The sequence below is a fragment of the Haliotis cracherodii genome, unplaced genomic scaffold (genome assembly GCF_022045235.1).
Source record: "Haliotis cracherodii isolate W230 unplaced genomic scaffold, xgHalCrac1.p SCAF_16, whole genome shotgun sequence".
Taxonomy (NCBI): Eukaryota; Metazoa; Mollusca; class Gastropoda; order Lepetellida; family Haliotidae; genus Haliotis; species Haliotis cracherodii.
The window spans coordinates 7,557,609-7,575,000 of record NW_027266271.1 but is presented as its reverse complement, the minus strand read 5'-3'; the positions used below and the strand labels follow the sequence as shown (position 1 = coordinate 7,575,000).

At 38.6% G+C, this 17,392-nt stretch overlaps 1 protein-coding gene across 2 annotated transcripts in view; it reads right to left on the bottom strand.

Annotated features, from left to right (window-relative positions):
- The window catches only part of LOC139463782 (dual specificity calcium/calmodulin-dependent 3',5'-cyclic nucleotide phosphodiesterase 1A-like), a 497,801-nt gene that overhangs the window by 362,440 nt on the left and 117,969 nt on the right, over positions 1-17,392 (bottom strand). The window contains exons 1-2 of one of the 2 annotated variants that reach the window (XM_071245089.1): positions 3,940-3,983; positions 1,803-2,223 (exon numbers count right to left, since the gene is read on the bottom strand). The exons of the other annotated variant lie outside the window; for it this stretch is intronic. Coding sequence (XP_071101190.1) covers positions 1,803-1,920 — 118 coding nt within the window. The 5' untranslated portion in view covers positions 1,921-2,223; positions 3,940-3,983. Of the gene's footprint in view, positions 1-1,802; positions 2,224-3,939; positions 3,984-17,392 lie in introns of those variants that run through there. 2 annotated transcript variants of the gene reach the window in all.

The window sequence follows — 17,392 nt, the reverse complement described above, 5'->3', positions numbered from 1 at the left end:
ACAGTGTCTGAGTATGCTGAATGGTATTCCAGTAGCTTTCCCTTAGGCAAGATTTCCACAAACAAACTAGGTTTTGTCCCCCTCGTCTCCGCAGTTCACCTTCACTAATTCTTGTCAACACCTTGAAACTAACTGAGATCATATTTCCTCCAAGGAATGTGAGGACTGACATGGCTTTGACAGAATATTGTGGCCTGTACCAGTGATTCCAGCTGCAAATCTGGTCAATACTTCACACCATGGCTGATTGGGCTTTGCATGTGTAAGACTACTCCAGGATTTCAAAGGAAAGAACCATAGAAATAATACCTTGGAGTTCTCTGAATAAAATCCGTCTGGGTGAGTGTCTCCCAGAGAGTGTCATCACAATATTAAATGTGTGGAAGTAATTCAACCAGATGATTCCCTTTTAAGAATATATAGAAAATGTTTGCCTCGGTCTCAGAGCTATCACTGTGATTCATGTATCCAACTGCATCAACAGCAGTTGATTATGGACACTGTCGTGACTGCTGAGTGGTCAGACATTGTCTGGAAGCACCCTACAAGAATCCTTCCTAAGTCCATGTGGCAGGTCTCTTCACAGCTTGCCGACATTGTCAATAGCGACTATTTCTCTGAGATATCACAAGTTCTTGGGTCAAGTCCAAGAAGCCACAAGTGTGAGCCTGCAGCTGCAGAGTTTCACAGTTGCTAGGGTTCAAGTGTGTAGCCTTCTTGGGTTCTGGGCTATACACTGCAAGAGTTCAAGTCTGCATGCTGCTAGGGTGAACATCTACCAGCTGCTGGGGTGAACATCTACCAGTTGCTGGTGTTCAAATCTATATACTGCTGGGATTCAATTCTCAAATTTCTTGGTTTCAGGTCTGCAAGTTGCCAGTTATTTACGGTTTAAGTGCTACTCAAGTACACAAACACAGACAATTTGTGTTTCCATACAAGAAACAAATTTTTCACCTTATGAAGGAGTAAGTATATACTCTGAATTGTTGTGTTTCTCATAATAAAGAAGTCAACATCCATAAATTCTCTTTATATCACTTTCAAATGCCTTTCAAAGACTTCCATATAAGGAGGTTCAAATACTACAGCTTCACGATGGTAGGTTTAATAATTAACAGTATGTTTTGGACAGTACATACTGGTTAATAAGTCGGCACGTTTAGTATCTGATAAACAGATTAAACATGTATAGTCAGCATCATCTGAGAATGAATTTAAGGACTTCTCAGACAGTCTAAGAACAATACCCACCCACATAACCAAACAGGAACTGCAGGGATGAATGGTTGAGGGCACCATCCTGCACAATCCCTATCTTAAAGAGATACTTCAAGGAACCCTGACAGATAATGTCTCCTTGTGTAAGTGAAATCTAGTCATGTGTATTCATGCAGAAAGTTGACTCTGATCTAACTGTCTTGCCTGCTGTAGGCAGCTTAATCTGCCCTGTTTAAGTCAGCTTGCGATGAACAAGTCAGGTAGGTAAAAGGCCATTAATTGCATTGAATACTGAAGCCCGACCCTCTAGTACCCCATGTGGAATACTTCTAAGCAAATATGGACCCTGACCTTTGTGAGAGAACAGTTTGAAGAGGAAATCATGTGACTATATACATGAACCTGTTGGAGCAGAATACAAAGCAAGTGTCCTTCAGTCAAATAACCATTTCAGATAAACAATAACATGTCTATGAATCACCACCAATTTCTCCAAACAATATTCCAGAGTCAAGAGTGAAAAAAACATTTCCTGAACTTCATAACAGAAAAATAACATGATCCAACTGTTTGGGACTTACGTATGGTGTAGAGAGTGCCATCAAGGGTGAAGGTTGCACTCTTGCACTTCTTGATGTGTCTCGGGTGCTCCCGCGGGGGCTGAGTCTGCTTCAGTTTTGGTGGCTCTTCTTCAGCCATCTGTATCTCGGACACTAGTAATCCCAGACTGCCAAAGTCACAAATGTACAGAGGTGTATCCTTGAATGTAATCCAACGGTATCCTTCTGCCAAACAGCGCTGACAGTCAAATAGAAATCCACTTATGGTTCTATGTGTACCTTGATGGGTCTATTCACCTCTCTCGCTTTATTCCTGGGCATAACCACTGATTTCCTCTACAGCGAACAAAATAGCAATAAACTCAGCCTATAACACAAGTACCTTTGTCATCTAATGTCTCGCTCTTTTCAATTTGTTGTTAGCATATCTCTTTGGTAGTAGCTGTGCAACAGAACAAAATGTTAGAATTGTCCGACAGGCGCCAACTTTTACATCCTATTTTAGATGAACTTGCTGTCAACTTTGTAGTATGTTCAATTAATATGTTCGATACTTTGTCATTGTAGCATGACTATATCAACTCTTCTGTTATTTAGGTTCTGAACACATGTTTAGATGTAATTCAAAATATCCATTTCCAATTCTTTGATAATTAGTGTCAGAGTTTTCATCATAAACATTGATTACCTTCACGTTTGTCTCATTCATCTTATTCAAAGATTTCTAGTTGTCCTTGTGTTTCCATAGATTATTTGACACAGGTATATAAACATGGTTAAATAAAATAGAAGAAAATAAAATGGTGTAGAACAGAATTAAACTAAATTTTTGTTAAATGAATTTGAAAATCCTTTAGAGTTTTAGTTTTTTTAATTATCACCTATATTATTTCCAGTCAAATTAACACTGTACAACAGTGATGATTTTTATAACATTGTATGCTGTTTCAAACTAACTACCACCAATTAAATAGAAAGAGTGAAGTTTCAGTACATGATATAGACTACCTTGTGAAATAGACAGAGTGTTGTGACATCTCTGTCATCAATTGCACATCTTTTCAAATGTTACCACTCAAGTAGATTGTCTTTCAACACAGCATGTACAAGTCAGGTCAGCTTATTCAACTCTTGTTATCGCAACAGCAACGTATTTGTCAGGAAAATTTACATTCTAAACACAACAGATATCTTTTACTAGTCGTTGACAGTAATAATGAGTCAGATAACATTTACAATGTCTATTGATTGATTTTCATTTTAATCAAGTTTGAATAAAATTTCTATCTCATTTTCAAAAACAATCATCAGTAAGCAGCTACATTTACAGAAACTACTGAAAATCCATTCATATCATCAAATATCAATTCTTGAAATTTGGCATTAATGATAATCTAGATGCAAACATAACATGCATCAAGCTTTTCTTTTCACTAAATACCTTATATACATTATATTGTCTTACCGAAACATTATTCCTTATGTCAAAAAGTCAATATGTCACTTCCTCATCATGTCAATTACCGTGAAATATCTGACACTGAAACCTGTTCCGATGTTTTAGCCCTTTTGGTTAATGGACCAAATGGGATTGTTGGTCTGGTGGTAGAACAGCTAACTCCAAATTACAGTCATCACTGGTAGCGTTCTCCAGGAACACAGCCTAACACACAGGTACGATCATAATCAGCCCCAGACTCCTTCCATGTCGCCACACAAGAAACATGGGTTGTGTCAGAGCTTGTGATTGGTTGTAGTGACAGCCCTGTTTTATTCTTATCAGGCACTACTTACCTGAGTTAACTATGGTGGGATTAGAAGAGCAAGCAGTATTTATACCTTGTGGCAGTCAATTGTCTTAACTCTTGACTATTTGACTTCTTAATTAAAGGACATTTTATTCAAAATGGCTATTTCACAAGTATGGATTCTTTTTTAAATTTCTATCCTGCCTCACTATTTAATTACCTTTTACACCTAAGAAAACTATTGATGAGTTCTTTAATTCACAAATAATATTTACTTATATATGTTATAAAAACAAATGAACTTTTCTTAAACCACTAAAATGTGAAACAAAATCAATCTGTATTAAAGTTGCAAATATAGCAATTCTTATTCAAAATGAAACTAATATATGTATATACAACTAGTTTACCTGAATCCTTCATCCATCAGAATCAATCCACAACATACTTTCCCATATAAATACTTTCAAAATAGGATCAATTTCACTTGCAATGTTGTCAATATCACCACCAGCCTTGTCAATTTCACTTGGAGGTTTTCCTGCCTGTGTTGCAGCCTGGCAGAATGCTTGTGTATTTCGCTGTATGCTACACCTGTCTGCTGTGTAACCCACCTGTTCCCCTGATCACTGCCTAGCACTGTCGATCAATCTCCTCCACCAGCCAGCCAGGATCAACTGACACATCACAGCCACTAAGTGCTGATACTGCCAAGTCCATCAGTACCATCATAAAATGTTTGTGAATATTATCAGGCAGTGCTTGTTAATTGTGCTGGACCCACTAGTATTATGGTAACCCCTTACCTCACTTATCAACATATGGGCACGACAACATGCACAATATAGTCAGTTTCTGGAAAATCTATTTCACCTATGTTGTAAATGTCAAGTGCCATATATCAGAGGTGAATAGGAATTATTAATGCTGATAGCACAACTAAAGCAGATTCTTCTGTTCACCTTGAACAGTAACTGAGGTTTCAATGGATATCAACCGTTCTCAATGTTTGTCTTTGTAATCAATGCGTAAGCCATGATCTGACAGTTGTCAAAAGACTAGCGGAACATTTCAAGACTCAATAAATACATGTTGCTGATAATGCTCCCCAAGAGATTATTGCAAGGGAAGCAAATTATTTTTTCTCACGGTTCATTGTTAATATTGACTTTCTTAATATTTTTACACCATGGTCATAACTATGGGTGGCCATTCTCGCACAGCGTTCACTTTTCAGATGAAAATGACGTTATACTTGTGCAGTTATCATATTCACAGTGGAACAAGCCGATAACTCAGTATATTTTACAAATTGCAGCGCCATCTAATGTTCTGTATTGTCAATGTCCTTTAGCAGTTTTGTGTCCTTTCGTGGGCACTGACAGTCTCTAGTACACATTGTTTTTTCTTTTCATGTGACGCCATTTCGTAACATTTCACTATCATATTGCATACTTTTGACCTTTATTTTAACTTTGTATTTTTTAACCGGCATCTGTTTGTTTTGTATTTTGACCTATATTAGTAACATTTAATACTTTATTTGTAACATTTGACTATTATTGCGTACTTTTTAGCTTTATTTCAACTTTGTATTTTTTTACCGAATGGCCGCCCATACATTACATATCTAAAAAAATCATACCTAATCCTGCTGCTTTTGTGTTCATTATTCAATATGAGAGTTATGATTTTAAAAAAATTGTACAAAATTCTTTGGCCATATTTGATGTTAGATATCAAAGCCCTCAAAAACTAATATATATCAACTGATCGAAAATCATTGTGACATAACATTAATAGTGCACATACAATTCTATAAGCTCCACACAGTAGTGCCAAGCTACTGCCTTCACTGACAACATAGTTAAGGTGTTACACACTAAGGGATGGAACTTAGTTTTAACTTGTTGGAAAAAATCATGGCATAGGTGACTGACCACAGGAGCTGGGCGATACCAATGTCATCAGACAGAACAAACATTTGACAACAAATAAAGAAGATATTGGTGAGTTGTGACTGAAATTTACAGACAAAAACATCATGGTGACACAGGTACTGTTTTGGACCTTAGACAATACCTACAAAAAGTATGCAGCTGCAGGATTAAGTAAACGAGTTACATTTGACGTTTCATGTGAAAATATTCCTTAAAGTCTCTACTTGACATGACACGTGAAACATAAGTAGCGGGTATAACCTCCACGTGCCCAGATGACGCATTCTACACTATGTCTCATGCCTCCAGTGAGACGTTGGATCTGTTGATGGGTCAACAACAACCACTCCTGGTCTTGCTTCCAATTGTCTTAAATCTTGTACAGGAGGATCCCGTACCTGTATGCGCGGCCCCAGAATATCCTAAACATGTTCAGGGGGGTTCAAATCTGGGCTCATTGCTGGCCATCGTAGAGTTGTTTAATTGCATTGGCCCTCATGTAATCCAAGACTGCATGAGAACGATGAGGCCTGGCATTGTCATTCATGTACTGAGGTCGAGTCGCAAGAGGGTGTTTGTCAAAATGAGGAACAACAACTGGCCTCAAGACGTCCCGGATGTACTGCGCCCCTGTTAAGTTGCCCTTTATGGTGAACAAATCCAACCTGCATTCATGAGAGATATACACCCCCAAACCAATAGCAAGCCCCCGCCGTATGCAACTGTCGGTGTAATGTTCCTGGGGGTGTAGGCCGTGTTCTGGTGATTGCAAACTCTCGTTCTTCCATCAGTGACGTGGAGCAGAAAGCGACTTTCTTCGGACCAATGGATCCATCTCCAAGTTCTCAGATTCCAGTTATGTCGCGCAATACACCATGCTAAAGGAGCAGCTTTGTGGTGAACTCTCAACAGGGGACGCTTTACGACTCGTCTAGCCCTCAGTCCTGCTGCTTTCAGCCGGTTCCTGATGGTTTTGGTGCTGGACAATTGCATGGGCAACCACAGCTGTTTCGGACGAGTACTTGTTAAAAAGGGTTCTCGGCGTATGAGACGAAGAAGATCCTTGTCTTCACGGTGTGTCGTCACAGAAGGTCTTCTGGATCTGGGACGGTCTGTACATCACTGATCTGGGCATGTTTCTCGACTAAACGGCTTAAGACAGTGTGATGATACCCAAATTCCGACCAATGGCATTACAAGACATTCCTGTGTTATGCATGCCGATTATTTGCCATCTTGTGGCATTTGATAATCACTTTCATGCCATGGTCACACAATGTCATGGAATAACTGTTTAAAACCGAGCTTAAGAAAGCAATTTTAACATTTGGACATACTGCTTTTTACTGAAAGGCACGTGGGCTTTCGTCATGCATGACTGATTGATTACATCATCTCAAGAAAACATAATTTTTCCCGTAATTATATCTTTCATGACTGTTACAAATATTGGGACCAAACAATAATGAAATATATTAGGGTGTGTTTCACTTTTTTCTTTGTGTATATGTTGTATTAACGTCTTATATTTGCAATATTGTTTTGCTTTTTTCAACGGAAGGTAAGTAAGTACAAGGTAAGTTTTTTTCAATATGCTTCAACATGGGGAAACGGTCAGACATGCTTGTGACAGTTGTCCCTGTGTCTTGGGGATGGGGGATGAAGTTTATGGCAGTATTGCTCCCAGACCCCGCAGTTAGCCAGGTGAGAGGAAGCTATGCCCGGTCTTTTAAAAATACTGATTTAACTCCAAAATTTTACAGCATCCTCCATCTTTGTTTATTTGACACTGACTTTTGCCATTGACTTATTACATTTCTTGTTGTGAATGTTGTCCAAACTGCATGAAATTGATCCAAATGCAATCAAAAGTTAAAAAATTTACCCCCACCTGCTCACCTCCCTGAATCGTCACAAATGGATGTTTGTTCTCCAGTAACATATAGACCCAAGAAATCTCAGTTGTACACCTCTAAGTCAAGTCAATATGTTTCTGATAAACTTCATAAGAACAAATTTCGACCATTACAGCAAATTTCCCAAATCAACATCAAACTTTATCCTTGTTTGTATAAACAAGATTGTCAATGTAAGGAGGAAATCATTGTGTTTACTTTATAAGTCAGATAAACACTGATACATTCTCCATAGGGTATTCACACATGTATAAATACATGATGGTGTATAGTCTATTTTCAATGGCTATCAATTCATCAAGGCACAAATACATGCACCATGAGGGAAGACAGTATTTCCTTAGTATCTAGTATCTCCCAGTCCCTAGAGAAGAAATCAAACTTGAATCCAACTCAAAATCTAGAATGATTTGGCAAGTCTAGATTGCCTCAGTTCCAGACATTTAGCATAGTTCTGGGCTCCATTTGGATTTTGTGAATATATAGTCTTCAATAAGATAGCTTTATTTCTTGGATCAAATGTTGGTCTAGCCTTAACTCTGTCTGATGTTAGTCAGTGAATGACAGAGTAGATGCTATTTATGTTGCAGTCAGCAATATTTAAGCAGTCTGTAAATAGTACAGTCTAGGCTAGAGAAACACTACCCCAGCAGGCCTAGCAACACATCAACTGTAACATGTACCACAGCTCAAACACACAACTACACTACCCCAGCCAGCCTAGCAACACATCAACTGTAACATGTACCACAGCTCAAACACACAACTACACTAACCCAGCCAGCCTAGCAACGCATCAACTGTAACCTGTACCACAGCTCAAATACACAACATTATCCCAGCCAGCCTAGCAACGCATCAACTGTAACCTGTACCACAGCTCAAACACACAACATTATCCCAGCCAGCCTAGCAACGCATCAACTGCAACGTGTACAAGAGCTCAAATACACAACATTATCCCAGCCAGACTAGCAACGCATCAACTGTAACCTGTACCACAGCTCAAATACACAACATTATCCCAGCCAGCCTAGCAACGCATCAACTGTAACCTGTACCACAGCTCAAATACACAACATTATCCCAGCCAGCCTAGCAACGCATCAACTGTAACATGTACCACAGCTCAAATACACAACATTATCCCAGCCAGCCTAGCAACGCATCAACTGCAACGTGTACAAGAGCTCAAACACACAACATTATCCCAGCCAGACTAGCAACGCATCAACTGTAACGTGTACAAGAGCTCAAACACACAACATTATCCCAGCCAGCCTAGCAACACATCAACTGTAACCTGTACCACAGCTCAAACACACAACATTATCCCAGCCAGCCTAGCAACACATCAACTGTAACCTGTACCACAGCTCAAACACACAACATTATCCCAGCCAGCCTAGCAACGCATCAACTGTAACCTGTACCACAGCTCAAATACACAACATTATCCCAGCCAGCCTAGCAACGCATCAACTGTAACCTGTACCACAGCTCAAACACACAACATTATCCCAGCCAGCCTAGCAACGCATCAACTGTAACATGTACCACAGCTCAAACACACAACATTATCCCAGCCAGCCTAGCAACACATCAACTGTAACCTGTACCACAGCTCAAACACACAACATTATCCCAGCCAGACTAGCAACGCATCAACTGTAACATGTACCACAGCTCAAACACACAACATTATCCCAGCCAGCCTAGCAACGCATCAACTGTAACCTGTACAAGAGCTCAAACACACAACATTATCCCAGCCAGCCTAGCAACACATCAACTGTAACGTGTACAAGAGCTCAAACACACAACTACACTACCCCAGCCAGACTAGCAACACATCAACTGCAACGTGTACAAGAGCTCAAACACACAACTACACTACCCCAGCCAGCCTAGCAACGCATCAACTGTAACCTGTACCACAGCTCAAACACACAACATTATCCCAGCCAGACTAGCAACGCATCAACTGTAACCTGTACCACAGCTCAAACACACAACATTATCCCAGCCAGCCTAGCAACGCATCAACTGTAACCTGTACCACAGCTCAAACACACAACATTATCCCAGCCAGCCTAGCAACACATCAACTGTAACCTGTACCACAGCTCAAACACACAACATTATCCCAGCCAGCCTAGCAACACATCAACTGTAACCTGTACCACAGTTCAAACACACAACATTATCCCAGCCAGCCTATCATCTGTAAACTACACCCCTCCTTGTACCATCATCCAATTACCAGCTTCACTAACATCTTAACCTCTGTCATGGAAGTCAATGAATGAGTCGTCCTGACCCCCGTGTGACCCTCCTCATGCAGTGGACAGGATCAACAAGCATAGCAAGTCATGATCCTGGGAGATTTTAATGTTAAAATCCAGATCCAAACATGACACGTCATTCACATCGTTTTAATGTTAATTTTTTCTTGGGGGCACGGTTGGCCCAATCTCCAGAGGTGACACAATTCTCGGTGTGTCTGCTGGAACTCCTTGACTTGCTCTGCTAATTACCCTTGGTCTGTATACTGCCTAACCCATACTCATGGGGTTCTCCAAAGTTGTAGACATGATAAAACATGAACAACTTCACTAGGCTGATAAATCATCAACATCACTTCAGGCTTATATAAGCTTACTGGCCTACTGTGATATAATTCATATAGCTCTTCAAAGCACCATAAAACACAACTCACCTCATTGTGTGTCACAATTTTAAGTATACTCAACGTCATTACTGAAGGGTCACCTAGGTATGTAGAGGCATCAAGCTAAAATGTACAACAATGGTCAATAGCTCTGAGTGTGTTGTCAACGTGCTTAACAGTTGAAGAACATCTTGTTTATGCCTGCGTCACACTGATTGGATTAAAAATTAAAAACATTGAAGTGCAAGATTGAAAGTAAAAACATGCCTAAACACAGCTGGTGGTTTTGCCCAAGCACATGCAATACATAACAAGAATATTATGTTACAGTCAATGTGGGTATAAAATGGTTCATTCCAATTCCAATTACAAATGGACTATCATACTCATGGAAGTTGAAAATGTGACGGTTCATCTCTAATTATCTGTGTGACCCCCCAATAACGAGTGAGTGCGTGCGTGCGTGTGTGGCGGCGTGCGCGCGTGCGAACGAGTACAGTTTTACGCAGCTTTTAGCAATATTCCAGCAATATCATGGCAGGGAACACCAGAAATTGGCTTCACACATTGTACCCATGTTGGCAATCGAACCCAGGCCTTCAGCGTGATGAGCGAACGCTTTAACCACAAGGCTACATGGCCACCCCCTCGATAACTACAATGATTATGTGTGTGTGTGTGTGTATGTGTGTGTGTGTGTGTGTAATATATATATATGTATATGTACATGGTTCATATATATGCTATGACAACAGATGTCAGTCTTGTCTCTATCCTAATCCTAATCCTTTAATATCAATTACAGCAACAAGAATCATATTTATTAAAACAAAAATCTGATACATATTGATTGATATGATGTGAGAATTAATTATTCACGATCCTGTCAGGAAGATCAGCACTTCCATTTCATCACTGTGGCCATTTTAAAATCATTAAACAGGAATCTAACAGGAAAAATGGCCACAAATCAAAGTCTTTGAAGTTGGAAATAGACTGGCATCTTTTATCAACCATATCCATATCTGGAGCCGTAATGTCTTCATAGCTGTGATCGTGATCATGTGATAGAACTGAAATAGTGAAGATGCAAAAATACCTAAAAATTGTGAAAAAAAGCATACATGTTCAATCTGCACACCATACAGCGCCTTTTATATCACGCAATTTTGACAGCATACAGCAGTGTAAAAATCTTGCAATATTTTCAACATACAGCTAAGTGTATATATCCCATATTATTGTCAACATAGAGCTTAGTGTATATATCCTGCAATATTGTCAATATACAGCACAGTTTATATATCCTGCAATTATGATAACAAACAGAACATTATATATCCTCAAAATATAGACAACATACAGCTCAGTGTATATATCCTGCAATATTGTCAACATACAGCTTAATGTATATATCTCACAATATAGACAACATACAGGTCATTGCATCTATCCTGCAATATTGTAAACATACATCTTAATGTATATATCTCACAATATTGTCACCATACAGCTTAGTGTATATATCTCACAATATTGTCAACATACAGCTTAGTGTATATATCTCACAATATTGTCAACATACAGCTTAGTGTATATATCTCACAATATAGACAACATACAGCTCAGTGCATCTAACCTGCAATATTGTCAACATACAGCTCAGTGTATATATCTCACAATATAGACAACATACAGGTCATTGCATCTATCCTGCAATATTGTAAACATACATCTTAATGTATATATCTCACAATATTGTCACCATACATCTTAATGTATATATCTCACAATATTGTCACCATACAGCTTAGTGTATATATCTCACAATATTGTCAACATACAGCTCAGTGCATCTAACCTGCAATATTGTCAACATACAGCTCAGTGTATATATCTCACAATATAGACAACATACAGCTCAGTGCATCTAACCAGCAATATTGTCAACATACAGCTTAGTGTATATATCTCACAATATTGTCACCATACAGCTTAGTGTATATATCTCACAATATTGTCAACATACAGCTTAGTGTATATATCTCACAATATAGACAACATACAGCTCAGTGCATCTAACCAGCAATATTGTCAACATACAGCTCAGTGTATATATCTCACAATATAGACAACATACAGCTCAGTGCATCTAACCTGCAATATTGTCAACATACAGCTCAGTGTATATATCTCACAATATAGACAACATACAGGTCGTTGCATCTATCCTGCAATATTGTAAACATACATCTTAATGTATATATCTCACAATATTGTCACCATACATCTTAATGTATATATCTCACAATATTGTCACCATACAGCTTAGTGTATATATCTCACAATATTGTCAACATACAGCTCAGTGCATCTAACCTGCAATATTGTCAACATACAGCTCAGTGTATATATCTCACAGTATTGTCAACATGCAGCTCAGTGTATATATCCTGCAATATTGTCAACATACAGCTTAATGTATATATCTCACAATATTGTCAACATAAGCTCAGTGCATCTATCCTGCAATATTGTCAACATACAGCTTAGTGTATATATCTCACAATATTGTCAACATACAGGTCAGTGCATCTAACCTGCAATATTGTCAACATACAGCTCAGTGTATATATCCTGCAATATTGTCAACATACAGCTTGCTATATATATTCTGCACTATGTCCCTCATTCAGTCTTGCTTGACAACGGTATAAGGATCTATACCGAAACGTCGCTTTTTACAGTATTAAAGAAGTTGTTATCCATAAAAATTGTGTCTATCTTGTCATCCGCCAACTTCTAAGTAATGCCTATCAAACAAGTTAACATACAGCTTAGTGTATATCTCACAATACTGTCAATATACAGCAACAATAAAGACAACATGGACCCCTATGCATATTGGGCAATATTGAACAAAGCAATATGATCAATGTGCAACTGAATCTAACTTAGTATGATAATCCTTCATGTTTATGAGCGCATGCACATGAATTGTATTTCATACTGCTACTAATTACAACTTCCAATAATTCCGAGAAATAACCTCAAGTGATTTGTGAATGTGTAGACAGCAGGAAGTAATCACTTTCATCACCAATGAATGATGACAAATGATGGGGACTAATGTCAATAGTACGTACCCTGTAATCTTCATATAAGACAATACAAAGGAAAGCTTTGGACCGACCAGTTGGGGTATGGTCTATTTCATAATATTACCAGCCTCACAGTGTGGTTTCAGCTATTACACTACACATCAATGTGATATTCGTTTCCTACTCCTCAATGGAGGACTACACCCCTGGTTTACTGCTGATGCTACACATACTGAATGAGTGACTTGTGTTTTACAATGCAGTATTTTGGTGTCAGATGTGTCTGTCGATGAATGAGAGATGTGTGTGTCGATGAATGAGTGACTAGTACTTCATCATGACCGTACATGACAGGATCAATAAGAACAATTGCTAGAAAGTGAGTGAGATGGTATGGTTTTACAACACTTTTAGCAGTATTCAAGCAATATCATAAGCTGTACCCATGTGGGAAATCAGTTCTTGCTCTTTGGCATGTCAGGAGCCAATACTTTAATCACAAAGCTATCTCACCAACCCTTAACCCATGGCTTCTTTGTCTTTGACCGTGGTCTAACTAACTGAATTGTTAGTGAAACATCACTTGGCAATGATAGAACTTCTTTTTTTCCCCTATCTTTTATCTTGATGCTAAAAACAAATTCATGAAAAACATTTGTCTCCTGCAGGATTCGAACCCTCGAAGTCCGCTTAGAAGGATAATAAATGTTGTTTTCTGCCACGCCGACATCGGAAAAATTGTGTGAAATTAACAACTAAATATTTACTAACATCAGGACTAATAGCTTATCCCTTTATGAACTGCGAAATAGGTTTTATGCAATTTTTATCCAGTATGTTACTCTATGCATTCTAGTATTTGTACAGTACTTGTGATTTGGTAGCTTTTCGTTCAACAAAACTAACAGATAGAAACGAAATTACTTTTATCTTGATCAGGGCTATGTTTGTCATAATAGACCCATCAAAGTTGGCAAGTAATATTTAGGTGATTGATAAAAGTGCTCGAGTTGGTCCAAAATGAATGGTATACTTGCCCCGGGATATGCATTTCTTAACCCAAATTGGCAGAGTGCGGGGTGCGGGGACTCACACCGTGTTCTCACAGTTTAGCATAGAGTTCCTAAATATCTTTCCAAAAAAACCTTGAACAAAACAATGTTTTTTAAGCATTTTAGGTGCTATAAATGTTGGACATGGTTTAAGTATTTTAGACCACTCGGAGCCCAGTGTCTAATAGTTGAAATGGTTGATTAAACCACTCAGTGCTGATTGCCTCGGGGTTTAATTAACCGTTTCAACGATTAGACACTGGGTCCTCGTCGTCTAACCCATACTGAGTACGTAGACTGATAGGAAGATCAGTGAGTGGGTTGGTGATGAATATTAAAATTGATTTGGTTTATCAGCTTTATATATTCATTTGGGTCCCATGCAGTTATATCCCAATAATCCAACCAATACACTTCACACATCAGTGCTGCTCTAGCTGTATGCGTAAGCAAGGGTTATAACCTCCCTAAACAATATCCTGGGGGAAATTTTACTCTATAGTATAGAATAGGATAGGATTAAACAGACTGGTATGGGTTCAAATTCACTGGGGAGAATCATCCTGACACTAGAGAATTTCATCCCCCGGATAAAAAATAGGGAAGGATAATATTCTCTCTTACATATGTACATCAAGATAGACAGCTTAACTGTGGTTTTGAGTGAAAGTTATTCATCAGATACACATTTTTGTTATTTCAAGAAATCAAGAATTTGGCTGAGCGCAAAGTTATGTACATGACACTTGAATGAATCTGTCCAATGCTACTGCAAATGAAGGAAAACAAAATGCGAATATCATAATTACAACCTACCAAATTTATGTGTATAATTTTGGGCAGTTTCCTTGTTCAAGGAATGTATAGGTTGATGATCCACATAAACGAACAATATCCCAAACGTCTGCAGCAATACAAAGAAACGTATTCGATGTCACGTGTCTCTGTAACAATCAAATATTATAAAATATATATATATCATTTCCGGATATTATAACCCGTGTTCGTTTCTCAACTGATCACGTAGATTGTTTCAGGTGTTTCACATAGTAGTCAAGTCTCAAAGGTTTGGCTGAGAAAGCCTACGTGGACTATTTTCATAATGTCCACGGTTCCAATAAAAACAATTGAGTTAGATAACAATGAGCAATTAATCAAAGTATTATTGGTTAACCCCTTGAACAAAGTATGTTATTTTTACATCAGCACTTCATGCAAGGATATGAGTGTATTCCCTTTGTTTTAGTAAACCTAGACATGTAAACACTCACTTTTGAGACATCCACTGTGCAAGTTAACAGGGATTAATCAATCAATGTATTTTCTGTTAATTCTTTGATGACTACAAACGATCCGCTGATTTAAATCACCTGATCATTCATCTCTTGCTGGGCTGCCATGTACATATTACATAGCACACATTTCACCTCACTTCAAAACTGGATTTAGATTGAATAATTACCCCAGACACAATAAATGCCAAATGGGAACCTTCGTCAGGTATTCGGAGTGGTGCTACCACTAATTGTACCTGTAATAAATTCATTAACTGAGCATCAAGTGAATGACGACAAATACACAAGTGTAGGGTTATACCAGAAAACGTGGATGACAACAAGGGAGTAGTATTATCGACGCAATCCGAAATCTGAATATGCTTTCACTGCATGGATACCTTTTTTTTTAAACTATAACAATCAATCCAAATGACGACAACCGAAGAGCTCTGCCGTTCTTTTTGTCTGTTTGTTTAGGCTAAAGAAATTAATTAACATGTGCCCTGTTCAAAAATGGGTAAAACAAATATTGTCCCAAGTTTATTTTGCTGTCCTTGCAGACGGTAGCCCAGTCTCTTGTCACGCTCTTTTGCGTTACGTATCATCCGGGTACTCATGGGGAAAAAACAATAACAAAGGAAAACAACCAGTCCCTGGGGATTGCTTTAGATCAGTGCCCCTTTAACAAACACCCCAAAAAGTACTGTCACTGGTCCTTACTGTATGTTGACAAACACCCGATAAAGTACTGTCACTGGTCCTGTACTGTACCTTGACAAACACCCAATAAAGTACTGTCACAGGTCCTGTACTGTACCTTGAACAACATCTGATAAAGTACTGTCACTGGTCCTGTACTGTATCTTGACAAACACCTGATAAAGTACTGTCACTGGTCCTGTACTGTACCTTGACAAACACCCAATAAAGTACTGTCACTGGTCCTGTACTGTACCTTGACAAACACCCGATAAAGTACTGTCACTGGTCCTGTACTGTATCTTGACAAACACCCAATTAAGTTCTGTCACTGGTCCTGTACTGTACCTTGACAAACACCCAATAAAGTTCTGTGACTGGTCCTGTACTGTACCTTGACAAACACCCAATAAAGTTCTGTGACTGGTCCTGTTCTGTACCTTGACAAACACCCAATAAAGTACTGTCACTGGTCCTGTACTGTACCTTGACAAACACCCAATAAAGTACTGTCACTGGTCCTGTACTGTACCTTGACAAACACCCAATAAAGTTCTGTCACTGGTCCTGTTCTGTACCTTGACAAACACCTGATAAAGTTCTGTCACTGGTCCTGTACTGTATCTTGACAAACACCTGATAAAGTACTGTCACTGGTCCTGTACTGTACCTTGACAAACACCTGATAAAGTACTGTCACTGGTCCTGTACTGTACCTTGACAAACACCTGATAAAGTTCTGTCACTGGTCCTGTTCTGTACCTTGACAAACACCTGATAAAGTTCTGTCACTGGTCCTGTACTGTATCTTCCACTAATTCCCTTCCACTGATTTACCAACCTGAGCAAAATAAAAGCGACAAGTGAAACTGCCTCATCTGTTTAATATTTAGATCTATGCTTAAAGAAAATTAGAGTGACAAAAGAAATATCCATAAGACTGTATGACAAGAGTGAAACTTCAACTTCCCAGTTGTAAACTTTCCCTCTATGTGGAGCAATATTCCTGCAGCTTCAGCTCCTGCATAAATGCTATATGATCAACATTCAAGGCATCATTAAAGGTTTTAAAATGTTTTATGGTAGACATGTCAAGGATATTTTCAAATTTGACACATCAGTGACAAAAATGATGTCCCATGCAATTAACTTTTTTTACTTCTGCAATTGTTCCTATGCTTTTTCAGATGAACAATTGTCTTGCCGT